Genomic DNA, 25,372 nt, shown 5'->3' on the forward strand with positions numbered 1-25,372 from the left:
GAATGAAATTGATTAGATTTCTTGAGATATGATAATTTTTTCCAGTTTTTCTTTTACGAAACGAAGTATTAACATACGAAGCTATATATTTTAGCATGTTTAGATTGACAAGTAGAACATGATACACAAGAGGGCATGTGAAGTTCATTTTGTGTCGGACTGTGGATATGGGAGATTAATCTAAAATTATGGTGACATTTTCCATGAAATGAAGCTGTTTACATGGAGAATGCAAAATCGCCAGTGTGGTGTGGTAGCGGCGATAGTTACTATTGGATCATTGATGATGTGTGTTCATTTATTTGGAGAACTTAAAAAATTAGGTTTGTGTGAATATTTTTGTTTGTTTGTTTTGTTTTGTGATAAATGTTACTTTAAAAGAATAGAATATGAATACTTTTTCTCTAATGAAAAAAATTTGATATCTTGTAAATAGTAAAAATTGAACTCTCTCTCTCTCTCTCTCTCTCTCTCTCTCTCTCTCTCTCTCTCTCTCTCTCTCTCTCTCTCTCTCTCTCTCTCTCTCTCCTGACTACAATGAAATAATTGGTATTGGAATTTTGTTTAAAAAAATAAAAAATAAATAAATAATATTCCACATAAAGCATTTCTTTTACTTTACACTGATGGAGCAGAACGAAACAATTTCACGGCATTTTAACTTGACAGTTGTGAGTTTTAAATTTGAAAAATATAAAAGTTTCAAGGTATAAACTAGTTTATTTGAGCACTGTTATCACATTTAATTACATATAACTAAAATGACCTTATTTGGTAAAACAATGTTTTTTTTAAGATTAATTTTATTAATGTTATGAACAACTTGTTAAGAAATAAACAGGAAGAAAGGACTATGTGTGGTATGGTCAAATATATGCCACCAATTTTAACCAATTTTTAAATAGTGTCGTATAAAAATCAAATCTTTATCAACCATTGTACAGTAGATGCCTATCACTTTAATCTTGATTTTAGTCATCATTGCTCATTCGCTATTTATCTATGATGTCAATTAAATAACTTAATTCCCACAAATTTGTAAACAAATGAAAATATTTTCATTTTTGCTTTATATTTTGCATTCGGAAGTATATAGAGCGCAGGTCTGCACAAGTAAGATTTTAACATGTTTTTCTTCAGATAATTATACACTGTATACTAAAAAATGGTACCTGAGCAAGCCTGCATGCGCTCGATGTTTCCCAGTCGAAAAACCATCAGAAAACACCCATATTTCGCTACAAAACATCAATTTATCAAAATTAGGCAATCTTCTTGATGTCGTTTCTACATTATAACGAAACGACATTATGACATCACTAAAGTGATAACCTTTTGCACCCTTATTTTCAATATGATTATAACTACCTTTGACCTTATTTTTAAAGCAATTTATAAAACTTTAATTTTGGGGGCAAAAAATGCATAAAACCGCACAGAGTCTCCGCACATGGAACAGTAGTACATGTACTGACACAACATACACATACAGTGTGTGAAGGACATTGAGTGAGTGTTGTGTTGATTTTTTAACAGTATATAATGCAAAAAGCTTTATCAGATAAACAGTCATCGCAAACTGTAGTTTACCAACTGTGAACAAACTATTTGGATTTAAATTTAAACCCAGTCTCTAGCATAGCAGACAGATTTAAACCAGCTTCCCTTAGGGCTTAATTCGAAAGAGACTGTTGTTTGTGGGTTTTTTTGGTATTCCATAGTTCTCTATGCAAAAAACCAAGACCTGACTGAGGCTATTGTTACTGTATATTGGGAAAAAAAATCTAGTAAGGTTTTAATTTTTTATAAAGTAAATTTAAGCTGTTGAAAAATCAATTGACAATTTAGCTAGCATATATGAGTTTGAAAAGGTGCCAGGAAAAAAAAATATTCATAAATGAAGAATCATTCTGGAAGTTTTATACCTATCACATAGAAAATTTATTATCATGATTATGATACACAGTATGATTGTGAACTTGAGTGTATCTAAGCCTATGCATTTCATTCAGATTTTTGCAAACATTTTCATTTTGGGAATTAGGATCTGCTGTTGCTCAGTTACAAGATGAACATGGAATAAAATCCAGGTCTTCTCGTAACTCACCTAAATCTTCTGGCCACAGGCACTTGTCTGCTGCAAAAGACCAGGTATGTGTTTAGTCGATAATATTTGCCAATAGGTTACTGTCAATACCTAATTAAGTGTTTGAAATTAATATCCATGTAACATTGTGAGAATTTTAAACTCTTATATTGATATTTTGACAGTGTAAACTACATGAAATTACAGCAAAAGTTTGATGCTTATTTAATATAATTTTATTTTCTGGAGATTTGATACAAAATGGCAGAATCATGAAATTAAGTACAAGTTTGCCTGAGTATCAAATATTGCTTCTTGAAAAGGCCTTTTCTGACCCTGTGCTATTTTTCAATTGAGTAAAATGTGATAACAAACAATTTAATTCATTTTCTTGTAAGGATTTGAAATTTATAGGAAGTTCATTTTAGAATCTGAACAAAATCCCAGTATTTTAATAATCTTTACAAGTTAGATGATGTGGTTGTTTCTTAGAATTATTATTAATTTAATTTGCTTTTTACCCCCAGAAGTTTCAAATTCTCACTGCTTCTATCATTATGAAAAAAATGTGGTCTCCATAAAAAAAAAAGAATACTTTTTTCAAAATCTAAGATTCTTTGATTGACACTCATATATGAGTCTTTAAAATATTACTTTTTTTACTTACTTTTTTCCAATAGAAAAACCAGATTTTGATTTTTTGTTAAGCATAGTTTCTTTGTAGGAAAATAATCTATATAAATTTACTTATCAATGTCAAAACCAAACAATTCCATTTTCTCGTAGACATAAGGTGAAGGAGTCTATTTAAAAATCTTAGGTACCCCATAGTTTTCATATGTTAACTATTTACATATTTGTGTACCTAATTACTTAGCTATAAAGCACTGGATGTAAAAATTGAACTTCAAGAATAAATTGTTTGAACACATTTTTTTCAAACAATTCCTTGTGCAATTTTGAATAATTATTGATTAAAACAGTTGATGCTATATATTTGTTTTGAAACAAAAAAGAAAAACTTTTGGTCATTTTTTTAGCTAAACAAAGTACCAGAGATAGTCCAAGTAAGTCACTTGATCATATCTCACTTGTAGATGTGTACTATATAGTCTACTCTACCAAGAGACCCCCTGATCCTTTCAACTTGATTATTCTTCCTCAGATTATTCAAGATGATTGCCATGTAGACCAAAATTCTAATTTTATTTTATTGCTCAAAATTACTATATTTTGGGATTTTTAAGAGAGAAAAAAATTAAATTTAGGTATGCATCGTACATGTATACAAACAGACAATAGGGCAGGCATGCAGTTACACAGCAGGTGCATATTTAATGTTTGCTTAGAATGTCAGAGAAAATGACATATCATTTGAATATTATCCTGTATACTTGTCAAATGGTACATTTATTAGCTAGAAGAACACACCATTTAAGGAATTAGAAAAACATTCGAATAAGAGAAGTTTTCTATTAACAATTAAACGATTCATAGAGTAAAATATTTGGATTTGAAAAATGCAAGTGTTCTCTGGCATGTACATGTATTACGGGATATGTTGTATGGTAGATGCATGCTTTGATATGTGTAGGTGCTTGTAAACCCCAGAGCTTGTCGAGTGTATTCTCAGCTATGACTTGATATATTCTTTGTTGGAAATGGACTTACCTTTGTATAAGGAAGTGACTTTTATATAACCATCATATACTATAGCTATTGGGGAAACTTTTTAAAGAGTCATTTATTATTTCCCTTCATGCTATGTCATATTGACTATGCAGAAAAGATAATGACAATTAGACTGCCAAAATGCTTCTCTAAGAATAGTTAACATTTTATCTCTTATTATGATCTTGCATGTGACATGTGCGGGCTAATATTGGATTTGCTTGTTTGATTATCATCTAAATTTAAAACAAAACTTAAATATGTTGGAAATTCTTTATTGAATATCTTAACGTTTAAAAGTTACTTTGGAAATTACAATTGAACAGGATATTTTATTTTAAAGATTATAATATTATGATTACAGATTATTATACATGACAAACTTTTTTGTGCAAAAACTGATCAGAAACATAGTTTTATTTGAAACGGGAAAATAAATTGGATAAAAGCGTAAATGTGGATGGTAAGAATCACATGTAATAGAAACAAATGTGATTCGTTATCACCAGTGATAAGACAGTTCTGCAACATTTCCAGACTCTCTTGTCTGTAGCAAAGCACAATTGCAGCACCACCTCAATTTAGAATGTCACAGTAGGGAAGTGCAGTCTTGTAATGCACTTCATCATGCACACACTGTTTTATAGTGGGCTAGTCAGCCAAAAATGAAAGCAGTTGCACACTGATCTGCTGATAATCACAATTATTGATAATTGTGTTGTTTTATGATTTTCCGTTAAAATTCTTTGTTGGAATAGAGCACTCTTTAACATTTGTTTTATATTCAATTTTGCTGTAACTCTGCCTTCCATATTTGTTTCAATTACTGCCAACAGTTGTAAAAAAGGGACTCTGGTGTATAGAACTGGGATCAATTTAATCAATTAACGTACCCTTTAAAGTACTAAAAATTTGGATTTCTTGATTTATTAAAAAGATAAATTTGGTGCAATATGAACGAAAGGAAAAAGAAATAATGTAACTTTGGCAGTCAACTGAATGAATGTGTTTGAAATTTTAGGTTTTAAACACCTAATATGGTTTAGGCTGGCAGATATTTTGAGTGTTTGCATGTTAATTATTTTGATAAAGGCAAATACAATACATGTAATGTCATGTATAGAAGAAGATGCTTTTTATGTTGTTGTTTTTAAAATTAAAATATGTCAATTTCAATTAATTTGAAATTTTTTTATATGTGAATATGTTTTCCACCATTAATTGCTACATGCACCTGTATTTACTTTTTAAAGTTTTGTTATGCCCCCTTTTTCATTTCAAACTTAATTTGACCCATTTATTTTTAAATTTAACTTGCTTTAGGTTTACCATTGTCCTTTAACTTTACTTGACATTTTTTCATTCAAAGGTTGAACTCACTGGCCATGGAGATGATGATATGGTTCTCATCTACAACCGTGTACCCAAAACAGGAAGCACCTCCTTTGCTGGGATTGCCTATGACCTTTGTAAGGTCAACCACTTCAATGTTATTCATGTCAACACCTCCAAAAATGCTCATGTTATGTCCTTATCTGACCAGGTGAGCACACAATTGGTGGTGGGGAGAGGGGGGTTACTTTATTTTCTTAGCTTCCCACAGGAGTTGCTTTGTCTGATAGTGTTTATGTATGCATGAGCACGAATGGATGCATGCAGATAGGAGGTCTTAACTATGGTACTAGATTTATGAGAAAGGAAGTTTAGCCAAATTTATTGAGTGCAAATATCATTCCAATCAATGTATGTTTTTTTTTCCTCTTGCACTGCATGCATGTTCTGGTTAAATCAATTGTGTGGAAAAGTAATGTTATCATGAAATGAAACAGAAGTAAAAAAAAAATTCAATTTCTCCGATATTTGTATCAAATGAGATTGTATTGTTTCTGAAAACAAATAATGGTCAACCCTGTCTGCCTGTAAGTCTGTTCTTTCTTTTCTGTCTTGTCATCTTTGGTGTCAGGGCTTGTCATTTAATGTTTTTGTTCTTTATAAGTGGGAAAAGACTGATAAAGAGATCTCCCTTGCTTGCTGTGAGGTATTAGGTTTTTTGTGTTTCTATGAGCCATTGTACATGAAAGTGTAGTCCTGATGTCTCATCTCAGTGTTACAATGACATTGGAATTGCATGTTAGCCCCTGAGTGGTTTGGATAAGTTCTTGCTTTAGGATACAGGGAGTTTTGTTTGTAGAGGGAGCTAGATGTCATTTATAATACCAGTATTTATGACAGAATATGAAATACTGTCAGTTATGTTTTTATTACGGGTATACAAATACCAGTTTTAAATAATTCTGTTGTTGTGAGGGTTGGTATTTTTTTGTTTGTGCATGGATTGTGTTGGTTTTATTTGCTTAGTGCATATATTGACTTTCACTCAAAAGTGAATCTGACAATTAATGCCCTGGACAGGTTACCAAGCTAGCTAGGATTTGGATCCTATTTTAGATTTAATAGTTATATAAAAATGAATAATCCTACTATGTAGTCCTTAATGTGATTAAGGGTACTTGGGATATTTACCTGGGTGAATAAAATGTGAGGAATTCAGTGAGAGCCTAAAACAATTTTCTCTTATCTTAACATTACACAAGATGATGTCTTATAAACTGACATTATTCCAATATGATTAGAATGAAATAACTTGCAACTGAAGGTTGGGGGGGGGGGGTTTATATGAAGAGTAGAAATTTGGCATTATCTATCAATAAGTTTATAGAGGGTCAATAAGATTAGAGTGGAGAGGGGAGGTTATTTCATTTTATTCCAACCTTTTTTTTTTTATCCTGTTTTCACCAAAACTTACAGAGTGATGAATAAGAGGCCTCTGTTTGTTGTCAAACTGTTTACTTTATCTGATGAAAAAGCTGAATGGAAATAAATCGCTTTGAATGTGTGCAAACAGACAAAAATACAACAAATTTTCTGTTTCAGAGAGCATGTTGAACTATTTGCTGATTATGGGATGAATCGCATTCAAAAAGATTTTCCCTTCTTTTTTTTCCTTCTTTGCTTTTATGATAGATTCACTAAGTAGTCATTGATTAACATTTCATTTTCTACAGATCTATGGAAATGACAAGTAAACCACAATAGTGAAATATGGTGCAAAATTTTCATTGATAATTTGAGACCATTTAAATAGCTCCCAGTTGAAAAATTTATTTGGTTTAAAATGTATGCGGTAGTGTGGAAGGAATTTGTTTTAGCCACCTGATGTGCATTAGCAATTAACTTAATTCTGCATTGTTCTCTCTGCAAGAGACAAACCCTCCAGGGATTTAGACAGGTAGAACGCTGGCTGCATAGAATAAACAGTGGCAGATGAAGAAATTCTCTATTAGCGTTGTTTACCAAGCTAAATTGACTGGTCTAATTAGATAGCCAAAAATAATACAAACATCAGATGAAAAAGAAGGAAGGATGCTATATGATGAACATATCTCACCAAAAAAAAAAGGATGAGAAGTCTGCTTTCTTGACCGACTGCTGGTAAATTGGTTTTCTTGAAAGTTGGATATTGGAAAAAAAATTGCAGGCTTTTAGCTTGTAATTCAGTCTGATGGAAACCCTTGAACGAATATTTCGTTCATGTTTTCAGTATTTGTGGTAAATTTTGTCAGTGTTATCTTTTTTGTGTTTTCTGCCATTACTGTTAGGTCTGACCAAGTGTTCTGATTTTCCAAAAGTGACCTGAGATTGACCCCTCTTGACCTCAATCCTAAAAAGCTGGTGACCCCCAGAGTTCATTTTAATTAGAAGGAGTTATAGACCATATGATCAGACTTGTTATTTTGTTTGCTGATGCGGTTTGTAAGGAGTTGGTTTATGGATGCCTGCTGATAGCAGGTTCATTCTGATACCACAACTCTGCCTGACAGATAAACCCTAGACAGCTGCCACACATAACAAGTACAAGACATGTCCCAAACAAATGTTTCTTACATACTTTACAGTGTCGTCTGCTTTTTCAATCAAATGTTTAGCATTTTCCTTATGATGATGATCTGTGTTGACAACTTTCTTTTGATAGATGGCTTCAATCAAACGTTTGACAGATTTAGAATTTTCTTCATTCTGCAAGTTGCAAACTTTAAAAAACCACGAAAATTGTCTTATTAATTGTCTGATATTATGTCTGATCATTAAAGACTGAATTATTCATACAGCATTTCTGTCATTTTTCATTGCAAAAATGTGTATTTCTGCCTTTACACACCCAAAATATTTTATTATGAAATTAACCTGTGTAGATAGTGCCCAAATTAAAGAATTTACCTGACTTGCCAGCTTCAGTGATGAGATATAACATTCTTCAATCACTGACATGCCAACTCTGTGTATATACCCATGTAGATGAACCATTCAGCACTGTGGGAGAATTTAGATTAACTTAATTAATGAAACCTAATGTGATGCTTTGTAAGGCACTGACTTTATTGCCTGATAAAACCTCCCTAAGGTTTTTAAAGGGGCACCTCTTCGTAGGGGGTGGTATTGAAAGCAGTTCTATACTGATGTTTTAGACTTGTGGAATATTTCTCCCCATCAAAGACATAAACATGGCCAGACTTCCAAACACAAATGTTCACTAGCAACAAGGAATGGAAGACCAGTTTTGTGTAATCTAAACATGTTTTTATCCCTTTGTTGGTCTTGATAATCTCTGTTCAGACATCGTGCTTGTAAAATCCCCTCGGCTTGAGTGGAATTTGCATATTCATCCTTGTTTGCAAAATCTGAAATGATTTCTCGGGGCATCTTGGCGATTAGGATGGCGTTTCTTGTTGATTATGATGTATGACATGTCGAAGTATTTTGGACTTTTCTCGCTTAACGAGAGCAAGCAACTATAAGCTTTGGCAAAAGAGAGATTGTAAATAGGAATGTATGTAAGTTTCCATCATCATCTATGATATGCCTCCTTTACTCACAGAGTCTTTCTTTAATTCATGTATGATAAGTTTTCTTTACTCACAGTCTTTCTTCAATTCCTTTTCTGTGATTGTTTCCCTAACTAAATCATTCTGTAATTTTGTGCTTATGTGGTTAATCAAATGCTCAGAGTTAATGCGATTAGTATTGAATCATCCTATAATATATGTACATGTATATGAATGGAATTGCAAAACAACACACAAAAATAATGGATGGTAGTATATTTATTCATGTAGTTAGAAAACTTACTGAATAAAAAAAACAAACTGGTGGAAATTGATTGATGAAGGAAACAAAACATAAAAGATCTGCTAGACTGATCATAATCAAATTAGTGCAAATAGTAAAAAAGTTTGGTTCATGTATATCTCTATAAATATATATTATATGCATGTCGGGCCAAAATAAAATCATTGTTAGTTTGGAATTGCCTCCCGCCTCATTGAAATGCTCCCCGCTGATAAGATTTTAGAAGCAAAAAATGAAGAACTTTTGTTTATTGGAGATTTTTAATTTTTACCAATTTTAATCAGTTAAACTTCAAGTTTGAAAAATAAAAAAAAAATAAAAAAATCCCTCTCTCCCTTCTTGGTCTAGAAAGCCCATGCAGCAATTCCAAACAAACATTTTTTATGGATGACATCATGTGTTTTTGAACAATGCAACATGCAGACCTATATGCATTTTACTACTGAATACCATTGCCTTAGATTGAGTCATTTTTGAGGCTTTCTCTGTCTTACTTAAAAGGTCACTGTCCCCTCTGTTGGACCTTGCTGGAGTCATATGCACAATGGAAAAATATAGTCATATCATGCTCTGATAGTATTGTTAGTTAAAATCATTCTCTTTGGTTTTAGGGCATAATTATTTGGTCTTGATAAATTGATAAATATGTATTATAATAGGATGGTTTTATTTCTTGGTTCACATAAAGTTAGGAAAAAGAAACTGTATACTTTATGTTATTTATGGATTGGATGAGAAGTGAATTATTTAGGAATAAGGAATCATTCTTTGAGTAATTTGAGGTGATCAAATAAGGACAGGGTTGATCAAATACAATAAAGATATGATAGATTTATTATTTATATTCATATAATTTTTAGGAATTGTATAATTAAATATTAAAATAGCCATTGATGAAATATATTGGACTATACATTACAAAATTGATTCTTAGTGTTATTACAGACAAAGGCATTGGGAAATGGAAATATTTGTGATAAGAGCAATATGTATTAAAATCAAATTGAATTATCAAATTCATGATTTTTCAGTATTATGTCTATCTGATGTTTTTAACACTCCTGATTTTCTGGATTCTCTGTTGCAGATGAAGTTTGTCCGCAATGTGACTGAATGGGTGGAAAAGAAGCCTGTCATATACCACGGACACACTGCATTCCTTGACTTCTCCAGGTACGTCTAAACAAACAAAGCCTTTACCTACACAATTACTGCGCTGGCAAGGTACATAAGGTAAATAGCTGGTGATGGATCGTGTTTCCTATTGATACAGCACTGCATGCATGTAGCAGACTATTTCAAGATATTGTTGTCCATTTGATGCTTGTTGGGCGGAGTGTACGTTCTTCATTGATGATAGCTTTGGAATTATCGTTCTGTACATGTTCTCTTAATAATTGCTGTAGGAAAAGGTCAATGGAAAAAACCCACCCTTTTGATGATTAGTAAAATTACTCAGATGTATACAAAAAACTCTATTAAAGATTTACAATGATTTGAGGTTATAGGTTCATACAGTGGTTCACATGCAGTAATGTTAAAATTGCACAGATAATGACAAACTACCAGTGGTAGAAATTATCAAGATTTATAGCAAAGGCAATCAAGAAACTACAGAGATTTGAGCACCCAATTAAAATTTGGTGACAAAGTTCACAAGTTTTCCACAAGAGCTGTCAGTGTCTGATACTTCATCTGCTTCATTTGTTGTGAGATCTGCTATTTTATTCAGGGAATGATATCAGAGTGCATACTGTTTGGTTTTGTAGATATACTGTACAAAGTACATTTACACATGATTAACATTATATGATAAAACATTATGAAGTACTTTAAACTGTTTTTCATAAATTTCGCCCATTCATTTGATAACCAGGAAAAAATTTTGAAAACTCCCAAAATGAAATGTTATATATCTGAAGGTTTTGAGCCAAATTGATCATGAATGTGAAAATAGGAAATGTTAAAGTTCCTGATAATTATCTATCCAAGTCCTTTAGTTTTCCTTGTCCATTCAGAATGACATGTTCAAAGCACAATTGTCAGGAAGTCAGATAGATGTAAACATCATTGGTAACACACATTATTGACAGGTAAATGGAATTCAAGTTTTACCTGTAATCATCAGTAAACTATTCAGTTATGTATGTTCTCAAGCATTTTGGAGACATCTTATTTTTCGACATGTAAAATCTTAAAGTCTATCTCTTTGATAAAAGATGTGTGTACATTCTTCCTACCTGCTGTGTCCCTTTGATAAAAAATGTGTACACATTCTTCTTACCTGCAGAACTACACGCTATACCCTTACAGGCTTACCCAGTGACTCCCCCTACCCCCCAAGCCCCACCCCCACCCCACCCCCAAATCCAGTGAATCCATGTTGTGAGAGACTTCTGTGCAATATGTTTCTGTCATGCACATTGCATGCTGTAATCCACTATTCATAACAATGTGTAATTGTGAGTTGAAAATGTAAATAAGATAGTGTGAAGCATACTCTCATTTGACTAAAGCTTTGGCAACAAATTATTTAACTTCTGGCAATAAGAGAAAAACAGAGTTAAATGCTGCAGTAAATCTATGCATTATGTCAAATGTTCTGCTATTTTGGGCAAAATTAAGGATGAAATTACGTTCTGCTATGTAATATATTGAATTGTACTATTACACAGTGAAATCAATTTGGCTCCAGCCATGAGTCCAGAATCTCCTCAGTAATGCTGGTTTATTATGGAAGTCTCTGTAATAGAGATTTGACGAAGGCCAAGAATGCACGGGATTCTAGCTTCAAATTACATCAGATTTTTCACGATCAGTTACTTATTGTGATTGCTACATGAAATCAATAGACTGCAGGCTTTTGTTTGATGGGAAAATCATTGGAAGCTGACTATTTATAGTCCCTAAATTCCGTCACTTTTGAAATTCGCTAAAGATGAAAGTTAGCTAGAAAAATAGTTGCCCAATGATTTCCTGTTGGATCGACATTTTTTCCATTGTGGAATAATAGCCTTAATTCTGATCATTAGCTTGGACACTTGTAGTAATTGGGAGAGGAATTTCTCGTTTGTAATGAAGCAAACAAACTGCTCTTGGTACATGATTATTCCATCAAAGTTTTTTGGCCTTTAGGGAATTTCTGTCTGCATGCATGAAAATTCTTGTCATTGGCATCACTTTTACCATTAAACAGTTTAAACTGTCAGTGCTAAAAGTCTTCTCAACAGATTTCAAGAAAAACAAGATTTCAGACAAGAACCATTGTAGTTCTTCCCTGAGTATTTCAACTTTTGTGGCTAATGTACAATCATTAGTGTTCATCTGGAAAGAAATGTAGGCCTGTTGAGGATTATTTTAACAGCAAAGAATTTGAAGTATTTAAGTAGCAGATATTTAATTGCGTTGCAATATTGAATACCTGTCTTTTGTTGTCAACTTACAATCTCCCAAAGGCGAATGCAGGCCAAAATAAATATTACATAAATTTATCTGCCTCATTTTTTGTTTGCACCTGTAATGAATTTGATCTTCAACAAACAGACAAACTGACAGGTTGCTGTTGATTTTCCTGGTGTATCTTGTTTACCCACACTGCAAGTAGGCGGCTGAAGGGCATGAAGGCCAAGAGGCTTTTAAAGCTATTTCGAAATCCTCAGGTTGTGCTGGCGTATGTGGCAACTGCTGCGAGGATAACAGATATGACAGAAAAATTGTGACAATGTATCTATGTCATATTACAGGTGTTGACCACTCAAAACCAGACTCCTGTTGATTACGTTTTGAAATTTGATTAGTTAATCAGGTTTGATGTTAAATCTTATGATTTCTCATTGTTAAAGACAATAATTTTTTACCTTTGGTGTAATGGCAATTTTAAAAATGAAGTGACAAGTGTGATTGGTCAAAAATAAGACATAACTGCAATAACCCTGAATAATAAAAGTATGTATAGATGTATCAATCCTCTTGAGGGTTATCATTCCTGCCAAAAAAATCATATTGCTTCAAATTTTTAGATATGAAAAAATTCATTTTTTTCAACTATCTAGTTAAGATTTATTTAACAACATTTCTAGCAGTCCAAACAGTTGTGAAAAATTTAGGTCAGTGAGGTAGATCATGACTCAACTCTGCTGAGACAATATATACCAAGGTCCGATGTCCTTTGCTAATGTACTTCATGTTACAATATGGAGGTCTAGCTTTTGCCATTTTCTCTGGCCTTGTCTGTGTAATATGTGCTGTATATGTTATACGATATGGATAATAGAGAACAAGTCTAGTTTTTACTAAGCAGTGTGGTGTTGGTCGTAGTTGTGTAACAGCAACTCTAAAATTAAATGTTTATTTAGTGTTATTGAACGAATTGCTTGAATATTATGTCATAGCAGTTCATTAACTTGAATTTTTCAGGCATAATGTCTCGTTTGAAATGCATTTAGGATGGATATTGGGAAAGGGGGTTATTCAGTGAAAAGTAAACAAGTGGAAAGAAAAAAATATTTCCTGAAAAGTGTGATGATTTATTTTTAATTGATTTATCTCTCAGTTTGATCTTTAAAGATTATATCTTTGGCCCATCATCTGTTCTCATGCCTGTAAGAAAATGGAACTTTAAAAGCATTTAGCGATAAGCCTTAAAGATAACCATAGCATCAAATTTATGACATGCAAATATAATCTACCCCCTGATAAAACCTGGCTGCTCCAGCTAGAGTTGTAAATGACATTCTTCAAACCTGTAGTGTGTGTTTGCTTAGGCTCTCTCGTGCTTTATGATCTGCAGACAAACTCATCACGGTGATATATAGCAGCAGCACGGAACCGACAGCTTCATGTCTCCCCCTTCATAAAGCTCACGGTAGAGAATTAGTCCCTGTCTGTCTCCGTCTCTCTGTGGAACGAGCTGACACTGGTGGGTATCAGAGGAGATGGGTGGGCTCGTGTAGTGTAATTCCGTTTTATTGGACAGTTAATTGGCAGATTGGGGGTGCTCAGTCATTATATAGTTAATGTATTAATCAACATAATGTGATTTTAGGAGGAATTTATAATAATGAATGCATAAAACAACTCTTTCTGTCAATACCATATATCTCAATTTTCTTCTTTTATTTGATTTAAGACTTAATTTAATAACAACTTTTTGAGAGAGAGAGAGAGAGAGAGAGAGAGAGAGAGATTTTTGATATTGTTTAAATAAAGAACCATTTTGCAAATCTGTAATCCATAACAATCACTAAGTTTGCTTATCACTTCATCTAAATGGTCCAGAAAGAAGATTGTCATACAATGAGGGATTGTGTTAAATTCATTTTTTTAAAACAAATTCTTTAATGATTTCTCATCTGTTAAAGCCACTTGTATATGTCAGAAGTTTTCAAGTTTTTAATGTTTGCTACATGACTACAGGAAATTCCGTCGCGACCACTTTTCAATATCCTGATAATTCCTGTGATTGAAAAACATGACTAACTAATCAGATACATGTAATTATAAGTGAGATTTCATTAAAAAGGGCTAACTCAATCTTCACCCTAAAGCCCAGCTTTTTCTTATGTGCAATCAATGCTGGGTAATAAACTGTAGATGCCAATGAACAGGGAATGTATGGCAGCCTTGTCTGATCTGGCCTGTCTGCAGTCTTCTTCTGGTCCGTTGAATGATGTGTAATTATAGTGTACTGAGCTGTAGTAAGGTCTTCCCTTGATCTCGGGTCCAGTGTGATTCATCAACTTGTCTGGCCTGTAGGTCACAGAGCTGTTGTCCACTGGTAATTCTAGTCCTCTGACCCCCCTGTGACCACCGAAACAGATTCTTAGATAAGTAAAATTACAGCCAATTTCAGCCCTGATTTATAGGGTAATGCTTGTTTTGAGGGTACTTCTGGTAGTACTTATAAGGAGTGTTAATGGCACTGACTTGTGTTGGATAAGATGCATTTGAAAGTACTGGTAGAATGTTAGAAATGGCTTGATTCTAATTTGTAGATTTTGATATAGGAGATGCTTATTTATATGAAAATAAATTGTACAATGCCCCAGGGCTTTTCCAGAAATGTTAAAAACTGTTGCCTTTGATTGTAATAAATGTGCTTTTACAAGATTTATACATAATGTGATGATTTATTACTAAATCATATTACTTAAGCTGTCAACAACAAAAAAGTTGCAAACATGGGCGATTGTGTAACCTAATTATTAAGCAAAAGTCCTAACTCTTCCCCAATAGCAGTGGTATTTTGCTGAAAAGTACCATTAAACCTGACTGAGATCTTTTGTTGTAATTGATTATTTCTTGTTGACTGCCCTAACCCTATGAAGTTCTAGCCCACCATAACACAGATAAGAGCCTTAAAATGAGAGGCTCTGAAGATCATAGTCCATTGAAGTCCACAGAGTCTGACAGATCTTGTTCCCTGTAATTTAACCTGCAAAACAAAAGCGAGCTGATTGAAGTATAGATGACCCTTGGAGTTGGGATAGCTTCGACTTTTGTTTTGATGAGATTTTTATCTTGAAGGAGAAAAAACAGTCATCAATATTGCAAGCTTGCTCCTAGATTGGTCTACTTTGATCTTTTTACGCTATTCCAAGTTATTTTTTTTTATGAGCTAGGGTCTGTAAGAAGGTTTTTATTGAAACAATTTCTAAGGCAGTTTTAATTTTTACAGGCTGTATTATGCAAGAAAATTAAAAGATTGTTCAATATACAAAATTTTGTTATTCATGGGGATTTTTTTATTATTATTAAAAAAAATGAATTGGATTTTGTTAGAAAGATCTTTTTTTGCAATTTCTTAGCTTTGGAGTTCAATGGGTATATCTTGTATTTATTTTACAGGTTCGGGGTTGCAAGTGTACCAATTTACGTCAACTTGATTCGTGATCCATTAGAACGACTTGTCTCCTACTACTATTTTGTACGCTATGGGGATGATTTCCGACCAAATCTGCGAAGGAGAAAAGCTGGAAATACTGAGGTAAGTAATAACAGCAGCAGATTCAAAGTGTATGAATAATGCCCAGGTAAAGAAAGAAATTCCAGGTAATGATAGTGTTGGTGTAGAATGGTAACAGTGGTGGTACAACCACCTCAACCATCCTACAACACTACCATCATCTGCTCATCAATCACCAGCACTCAACACCACTGTCCCACCCAAACCCACAAACATTACAATCATCATCACCAACACAACTGTCCATTTACCACAATGACCATTACTACTGACCCATCCCAACAACTACTAGCTACCACCAGAACCACCAAAAATGTTCCAACCACCACAGGTTCCACTACTATATTGCCACCACCTGAAACTAGATCCTTTTAATACCTCCAATAAACTAAAGATTAATTCTACTATCACCACTTAACCTTTTTTGCAACCATTACACCTTGCCATGGTACCAGTAAATGATCATTCACTACCTCAAAACAACCATCACCAATACCACAATCATCGGGACCCGTGAGGCAGGGCCATAAAACTTAGATGAGCTCACTTTTGATATTGGTCTCACTTTTCCACTATATATGCATTTGTTAAAATTGAGACATAGTTCAATTTTGATCTATGTCTCAATTTTAACAAATGCATATACGATGGAAAAGTGAGACCAATATCAAAAGTGAGTTCATCTAAGTTTTATGGCCCTGTACTATTTCTATGGAGCATGTACTACTTCTACTACTGTTACTTCCACCTGCATTATCTTTTTGCACTGTGTAAATGTATGTACAAAGCCAATGCTTACTGGGTCTGCCACCATAATGAAAAAAAATCGGTGTTATTTTGTATTTAAATGATAACCTTGAGGAACCAAGAAATGCACTATAATGTTTCTGTGAATGAGGAAATGGTACACTCAGGGTATAAGAAATTGAAATTCATTGTTGACAGCTTGTCAAATCTGACATCAATATCGAGTTACTGAAGCTTGAAAATGAGTTGAACTACATTACAGGATTTAATTCTGTGTTTGTTTGGTTGCATGCTCCGATAGAAAGGTCTTATTCAATGCATAATTCAGATTTTGGGCTTTTAATTTGAGTTTTAAGATGTTATCAGGAAAGAAATTCAATACAGCAACAGTATTCTCCATTATGGGCAACAAATTTGATTCTCGTGAATTATATCACACACATGTATCCAGTGTCAAAATTTGCATCAGAACCCTTTTTGTATAGAGGGCTCTTTTTGTCCCTCGGATCCGCTATACCTTGTATTTCAAAGCTACCGAGGGGCTCATTGTCATTGAAAAATTTTGAAAGGTTATGTTACCTGTAGTATAATTTTTGGCTTGTTATGTGATGTGCAGCATGTTTGAAGCTGTCTAAGTCAATATAGTGTTTTATTTACATGCAGGCAGTTAGGTTTACATGCAAGCAGTAGGGAAAGAAGTTTGATCAATTTTTTACTGCCAAAAATATCTCATAACTTATTTTTAACCTACAAAACATGCCAATGCAAATCACCAAGATGATTTGGGCTTTTTTCTATAATTTGATGAGAACAAAATATTTATTAGGGATGCATGTGCCAAGGTTAGAAACAGGGATTTTTTGGGGGGGATAGGGGTGGGGGGGTTAAGGGAAGGATGAGAGTTGATGAGACTTTTTGGCAGTGCACTTTAGACAAGTGAAGGAATCAAAATATGACAGCTGTTCTTGTTAATCATAAGTAGATGGAGAAGGTTCTCCAAAGTAATAGACATTTCTACTCCAAACACTAAGAATCATTGACAGAACCTGAAGTGTCGCTGTGTTAGAAATGAGGAAAGTTTGGCAAAAAGATCGTCTTCAAGCATGTGGGGGCATAAAAAATGTAAAAAGTGAAAACAGGTTGATTCATTTCTGCCTTTTTACCTTCTGTTGAAAATCTGCACCTGATGATCATGCAAAAAAAAGCTATGTGAGTTTTTGGAATAAAATTGATGAAAATGTCCGTACAGTTGGTTGAAATCATGAGGACAATGTAAGGGTTATAAAGACAAACACAAATCTGAATGCATAATTGATTATATCTTATACAATTTTATTATTGAGGCAATATAATCAGTCACAGTTGTGCCATTTCCTCCTGTGTGGTTCTATCTTGTGGAAAAGAATGAGGTATAATTGGCCATTGTTTCCTAGTCCATAGGGAGATTGAGAGTATGTTAAGCTCTGAAGGAGGCATTTCTACCTCCAGTAAAGAAGATGTCACAGATTCCTGCAGTGGCAGTCAAGCTCATCAAAACATTGAATTTCCAGCCTTAACGATTAGTCTTTGCATGATGAATGTTTCTTATGGCCTCCATGGATAACGCAAAAAATGCTCTTTATATGAATTTAGGCTTCTAGGATGGCAAATATCTTGTGCTTTCAAATGCATGCAGATCGAGACAAAATGTCTAAGCAGTGTCTTTTATGATCTAATGCAAATAAAATTATGGAGTAATATGAAGGATTCTGACTTGTGATAAATCCCAGTTCTTCTTTTGATTGAAAAGCAGGACAAAGGTCTAACCAGATGTATTTCATGTAATTTTTTGTCTATCTCACGACAGTTGTTATTATGAAATGGGAGGAAATGGGTTTGTTATATTGAGAGATCCTGTAATTTAATTTGGAACAAAAAATACATTAAGCAGAGTAGTGATTGGACTTATTAAGGTAACTATGAGTATAATAGAGAGATCTTGATTAAGCCAGTACACTATCAGATGCTTGGTAAATTGATTACAAAGTAATAGTTTAACTTCATTTTAGAAGCATCAACACTGTGTTGCACTAGACATCGATACACTGTAACTTCCATAATGCAGAATATTTTACAATTTCTGTGAATTTGAGAAAAACATTTCTAGAAAATATTGACAAATCGATAAAATTCATAATGATAAGTGTATGGTTTAGTGATATCTGTAGATTACTTCTTCTCTGAGACTTTCTAAAAAGTTTTTATGATGACAGTGCTTCAATATTTTGTGTTAAACCCTCATTAGTTAAGCCTAGCCATTCATACAAAAGTATGAAAATAATTATGGCAATAATTTCTGAAAATTTTTGTTCATTTTTTTTTTTAGATATTCTTTGGTACAGTTTAACTATCATCTGATAATTGACTGATATTTTACTTAAATATTCGGTATACTTCCATGCTCTAATGCTTTTTTTACCTTATATTAAATCTTATACTAGTACTTTATTTCATTTGATGATAAACATAATGGGTTTCACATGCATTATAAATATGGTTATGATTTTGTTATTATTGATTTAGTATTTGTGTAATTTCTTCCTTATCTTTTTCTGTAGACCCTGGATGAGTGTGTAGAGAAGGGAGGCAATGACTGTGACCCAGAGCACCTGTGGTTACAGATTCCTTTCTTCTGTGGACAGGATGCTATGTGCTGGTAAAAGTCCCATAATTTATAATCAAAATACTGAAAGTACTCGTGTTTAAAGTTTGACATGTTTAATGTTGATTGATCATCAATCTATGATTTATACCTGTTCCCAGAATACTTTACAGTTAGGTCTCATGTGCATGTTGTTAATTTGAAGTCGGATACAATTCTCATAAAAAAATAACTAAGTTCTTGATACAATTGTAAAAGTTGGAGAATATAAAAAATGCTTTCCAGTTTATATCCATGTAACTATGTATAAAGGCATGAAACCAACCCAAAGTATGCTTTATAAAAGCTTGAATTGCTGTTTATTTCAGGGAGCCTGGCAACAAGTGGGCTCTAGAAATGGCCAAGGAGAACGTCCTGCGGCATTACCTGGTGGTGGGGATCACTGAAGAGCTGGGGGATTTTGTGGCGGTCCTCGAGGCTGTCTTACCAAGGTTCTTCAGGGGGGCTGTCAAACTTTTTCAAGAAGGTAAGCATTCTTCAATTTAAAATTTAACACATACGATAGAATGGAAAACTTGTTCAAAATTTTTCTATGAGAATAACAGATATTACTGTGAATGTACTTAATATAAGGCATATATGTTTTGGCGAAAATTGATTTTAAAACAAGTTAACAACAAATTTTTTTTCAAAAATTTTTTATTTTATATTTTCAAGTTTTTATGTGCATGATATTTAGAACTTTACTTGATTTTGTTACTTCTAAGGTACCAAATCACATTTGAGAAGGACTTCTCATAAAGTGCCCCCAAAGCCAGAGACATTAGCTAAGATACAGGATTCCAAAATTTGGAAAATGGAGAATGAATTTTATCAATTTGTTCGCAAACAGTTTCGTTTTGTGAGATCTCAGACTTTTCAACTGGTTAAAGGGCAATATGTTGAGAAAAGCAATCGATTCCATTTTGAAAAAATCCGACCAAGATGAGCTGAACAAAGGAAAGCTTAAGCCATCACACTATTTCAGTAATATGGTGCTCTGTATGTTTTGTTGTTTATAAATTATAAACTGATTGGCTGATGTTAGATGAATAACTGTATACAGGGTTATTTTTGCCCCATGTAATGTTCACTCTTCTACATAATTTGCAAACAGTTTCGCCCTGTCTTAAATTTGTTCAGACACAATTGTATTGAAAGAGAGATAATTTGAGAAAATTAACCCATCTTTTAATTTGCTACTGACAAGGAGGGAGGGTGAATATTTCCCTGCATACAGTTTAGTGTCTTTTTTAAGGCATAGAATATGTAAATACACAAAATTCTGCTTCCTTACAACACTTTTACACTGCATTTGCTGATAAAAAAAATTGATTATTCTTGTGTTCAGATTGACTATAAGTATTGTGATCAAATTTTATTGAAGAATGTTTAATGTTACACACAGCTTTAAGATATAAATATCTTTACCCAGTCATTGCATGACCTAATGAAATGATTTTATAATAATGTGCTCTTATGGTCTGTGTTAACTGAATTTATTTTTATTTCCTTTATTTCCTCTCCTCCCCCATGCTCATTGTTAAGAGATGGTGAATGGATATTTTCCTTCAGGATCATGAGATTTTTATGAAATAAGAGAACCTTTTTTTTAATTCTTAGGATCAGTTAATGTTGGACAAAGTATATTTTTTCCTGAACCTTTATCCCATGATCTGAGTAAATATTGTTTTCCATGATCTTCTGTTTAATCATTCTTTTTGCCTCTGCACTTGTTAACGAAGTATACTGAATATTTTTGTTAACCCATCTGTGTCACTGTTGAGACATATCATATGTGTATGCTAGGTTTATAACTGAGATGTTAGTCATTGAGAAAGTCAGTGAAAAAAAAAACATGCTGGTGTGAAACTTGAGAGAACAATTATAATCTTCTTTATAATTAGAATGTTCTCTTGTACTGGAGTCATGCTGGTAGTTTGAAAGTTTATAGGAATTTCTGTATGAAGGAACATATCAAGTGGTTTTTAAAATACTGCAGTATTTACATGTACATTTAATCCCACATTTCCTTCTTTCAAATAATAATTAGATATAAATGTAACTCAATAGACAGTACTACCTCTGTGAATTTTTTTTTTATTTAGAGTTACCTCTCTTTGTTCTGTTTTTCATGAAGGAGAAATTGTCATTTCTTAAGGAATTATATACCATAAAGAATTAATCGTACATTTTTCTTCTCATGATTTTGAAGTATTCGCAATTAATACTACTATTTTTATTAGCATTAAATGATGTTTCTAGAAATTTCAAAGTATTGTCAAGGCTGTGCAAGTTAAAACTGACTTTGTGAAGATTAACGAGATCACTTGTAAAGCCATTGATTGGTGTAAGATTTTATAATAAAATTCTGTCAGTGTTGATAATTCAACTATTTATCCACTAGGATATTTATTCATGATCAGGAACTTTATGTAAAGATATATTATAAGTCAGGAGACTACTGTAGATTCCTAATCAGAAGCGAGGAATTAATATATGAGGAAAATTGCAGGAAGCACATCTCACAGATTTTAATATCTTGCTTTTATATATTGAATAGATGTAAACTAATTGAAACTAAGATGAAAATTCCGCTTTGTTGACATCATATTCAAGCGATTTAATGCAAAATGGTGGAATTGCGGAATTAAGTACTCGCTTAAAATAAGGAATCTACAGTATATATGTGCTAGAAAAAATTATTTAGCATTACGTGAATCAAAAGTTTATGATGGACATTGAGATGTCTTCATAATTCTGAACACAAAAAAATGTGGTGGTACAGTGTACTTCCAATTTTGAATATGTATTTTGGTTGTGAGACCAAAGTCTGTTGAATTTTGTTATTCATTCCATGTCTGTGTTTGTATATGTTTTAATTTCATATGTCTCCAATAACCACATTGTTGGAAACACACATCCAGTCTTACTTGCATCTATTGACCAAGAGCCAATTAAATCACTCATAAATAATGTAATGTTTATTGATCCAATTTCGTTGTTTTTTTTGGAGTTTTTTTGTTTGTTTGGGGTTTTTTTTTGGGGGGGGGGATTAGTTATGTAAGAAAACATTTTACCAGGTATAAACTAGCTAATAAGGTCAATGCAAGAATTTGATAAAATCATTTACCCTTAAAAAAGAACAATACTCATATTTTGGTGTTTTATACTTTTATTGGCTAAATTGTGTGACATGCCGAGAAATTTTTATCTAATTGACGATGACCCAAAGTTTATTTGATACTGGACTGGGCTTCTTACACTGACTTGCATATTTTTTTTGCATACTATTGATCTAAAATCATAATTTTAGTTTTCTGAGATGATTTACTACCTGGTAATCTACTGTTATGAATTTTGAATTCTTACATCCCTTTTATATGGATGTGAATAATATAGGAGATTTTTAGGTATCCCGAGAACTTTTTTTACTTTTTGACAAAAAAGTGGCAAAGCATAATACAAGGTATTTGCTAAATACAGGAAAGTGCCATACTTACTTGACATTGAAAAAAAAATCTTTAAATTACTATTTCTTTTGACAACAAAGACAGTTTGTGTTAAAATAAAGGGAAAAGCAAGATATCACACTTTTTTGAATGTCAAATACAAGATGAATCTTGACGAAATAAATGTGGCTTTTTCTATGTCAGTGTTGAGAGAGTGTGTCAAATATTCAAGTAACTGTTAAATCCATTGTCTTCCGGACGTATGTTCATTTTGTCTATTTTTTTGCCATGTAAATCATTGAATAGTCATACATGGAATTTAATTTAAACACATTTGCTGTTATATGATTTTACTTGTCATTTTATGTTTGTTATATGTATTAAAGAAGGGATATTGAATAAAGTTAGAAAATCAATGTCTGGCACCTTTATTTTTCACTTATGCCGATCTTCAAACTGAGTAGATTTGCTTTACTGATATCATGACGCCAGGACACTGAATTAATATTGAATGCATTTTGTTAAAAAAAGTGTTTAAAAATAAATGCATATCAAGGTCTCCTTTGTCCAGATGTTTTTAACCAATGTGAAGTGACCTCAACCATCTAGTTTCATTAAGATCACTTGTGCAACCCTTCAACAAGAGTTGCTTTCATTTTGCAAAGCGTTAATCAGTTAAGCATGCAGTGTCTCAGCCAGGAGATCGAGTCATTGACATGGTTTACCTGATTGTTTTTCCAGACTTGTTTTAATGACCAGAATTAATATTTACCTATATAACCATGTCTACATCTTCAGGCTACAATTTGTCATATGCTAATAATTTTGAGAGAAAAAAAGATGTCTATTAGATAATAAAACCAAATTCAAATACATAATAAAACTTATACATATAGAATTAGCTAACTGGAATTCCTCTGTAACACTCTTAAATTTTTGATTTTTTTTTTTATAGTTTATCTGAGCTGAATAAAATAAGAAAGGGCTACATCCTCTTTAAAATGGATAAAAGAAAAGTTGTTGATTTATTTTAAAAGTCATTTTCTTTTTCAAAGATTATTTAGTCATAAAAAGTTCAGGTAGTTTGTCAACTCATGATCCCGGTTGTGGGGGGGGGGGGCACATGGGGTGGAGTGTTTTTATTGAAAAAATGTTTAATATGTTACACGCAACTTTACAATATTAATTATTTCTATCTCGCTATTGCATGATAAAAATGAAATGATGATTTAAAAACTATGGACACATATGTTCTGGATGAACTTTTTTTTTTTGTTATAAATTTTGCTCCCCTTCTCCTCCATACTCATTGCTAAGAGTTGATGAATGGACATTTTTGAAATAAAAGAACTCGTTTTCATTTCACTCTTAGGATCAATTAATGTTGGTAATTAAGAGTAATTTTTTCCCCTCAACATTTATCCCATGATCTGGGTAAATATTTTTTCCGTGATACAGTAAAAAGTTCAAACATCTTTTTTGCTATTCTCTTTTCTCTTTTATTCTCAGTGGATGTAGGCTATGCCTGTCCACTTTTCAAAAGAGAATACTTTTTTGCCTGTGCACTTGATAATGAAGTAAACTGAACATTTTTGTTAACCCATCTGTGTCACTGTTGAGACATATCATATGTGTAAGCTATGTATATAACTGAGATGTAAGTCATTAAGAAATTCATTAAAACTTGCTGGTGTGAAAACTTGAGAGAATCGAATATTCACTTGTAATGAAGTCATACCGGAAGTTTGAAAGTTTATAGTCATTTCTGTATGAAGAAACATATCAAGTGATTTTTAAAATACTGCAATATTTACATGTACATTTAATCCCACATTTCATTCTTATCAAATAATAATTAACTCTTACTCATTGAACAATTCTTCCTCTAGAATATTTTACATTCAGAGTTACTTCTCTTTGCTCTATGTTTTTTTAAAGGAATTTTTTCTAATATTGAAGGAATTATATACCATAAAAAATTTATCGTACACTTTTTCTTCACATGTTTTGAAATGCTGCAATTAATACTACAATTTTTATTGACATGAATTGATATTTTTAATAATTTTAGCGTATTGTCAAGGCTGTACAAGATATAAAACAGAATTGATAAGTTTATCGAATTCTATATACTTACTGTTTGAAGATTAACATGATCGGAATATCTGTGGATTAATAAGTGCTTGGTAAAACTAATGTGTAGTGTTACATTGGAAGATAAAATTCAGGCAATATTGATAAATCAACAATTTATCCACTCATATATTTATTCATTAACAGATACTTTTAATTATGTACAGATTTTAAATAAAGAAGGAAACTACTGTTATTAAATCTAATCAAAAGCGAAGAATTAACATACGCTTAAAACCGCTCAAAAATATCTTTATTTACTGGACAGGTGTAAACAAAATGAAACTAAGATAAGGAATCTGCGTTCGTTTTATATTTAAGCGATTCGATGCAAAATAGTGGAATCGCGGAATTAGGTGTGTTATATGTGCTCGAAAAAAGTGTTTAACGTAACACGAATCGGGTGTTTATGGTGGACATTGAGATGTCTTCATAATTCTAAACACAAATAC

General features: G+C 32.6%; 1 protein-coding gene across 2 annotated transcripts; it reads left to right on the forward strand.

Annotated features, from left to right (window-relative positions):
- Positions 1-91: 91 nt before the first annotated feature.
- LOC128157212 (heparan sulfate 2-O-sulfotransferase 1-like) lies at positions 92-23,203 on the forward strand. 2 transcript variants are annotated; one of them, XM_052819663.1, is made up of 9 exons: positions 92-323; positions 2,045-2,151; positions 3,127-3,153; positions 5,127-5,300; positions 10,032-10,117; positions 15,791-15,929; positions 19,253-19,350; positions 19,665-19,822; positions 20,064-23,203. In XM_052819663.1, the coding sequence occupies exons 1-9, from the start codon at positions 209-211 to the stop codon at positions 20,282-20,284; spliced, it is 1,125 nt and encodes a 374-aa protein (XP_052675623.1). In that variant the 5' UTR covers positions 92-208; the 3' UTR covers positions 20,285-23,203. The 2 variants fall into 2 exon arrangements, with proteins under 2 accessions (XP_052675623.1, XP_052675624.1); XM_052819664.1 differs by lacking the exon at positions 3,127-3,153.
- The last annotated feature ends 2,169 nt before the right edge of the window (positions 23,204-25,372 follow it).

The sequence above is a fragment of the Crassostrea angulata genome, chromosome 7 (assembly GCF_025612915.1).
Source record: "Crassostrea angulata isolate pt1a10 chromosome 7, ASM2561291v2, whole genome shotgun sequence".
In the NCBI taxonomy this organism is placed as follows: domain Eukaryota; kingdom Metazoa; phylum Mollusca; class Bivalvia; order Ostreida; family Ostreidae; genus Magallana; species Magallana angulata.

What these genes read in the sequence shown, in the direction of transcription:
- LOC128157212 (XM_052819663.1), top strand. Translation starts at nt 209, where the DNA reads ATGAAGCTGTTTACATGGAGAATGCAAAATCGCCAGTGTGGTGTGGTA. An exon ending in TGGAGAACTTAAAAAATTAG is followed by an intron (nt 324 to 2,044) that starts GTTTGTGTGAAT and finishes TTTGGGAATTAG; the next exon opens with GATCTGCTGTTGCTCAGTTA. An exon ending in GGACAGGATGCTATGTGCTG is followed by an intron (nt 19,351 to 19,664) that starts GTAAAAGTCCCA and finishes TGTTTATTTCAG; the next exon opens with GGAGCCTGGCAACAAGTGGG.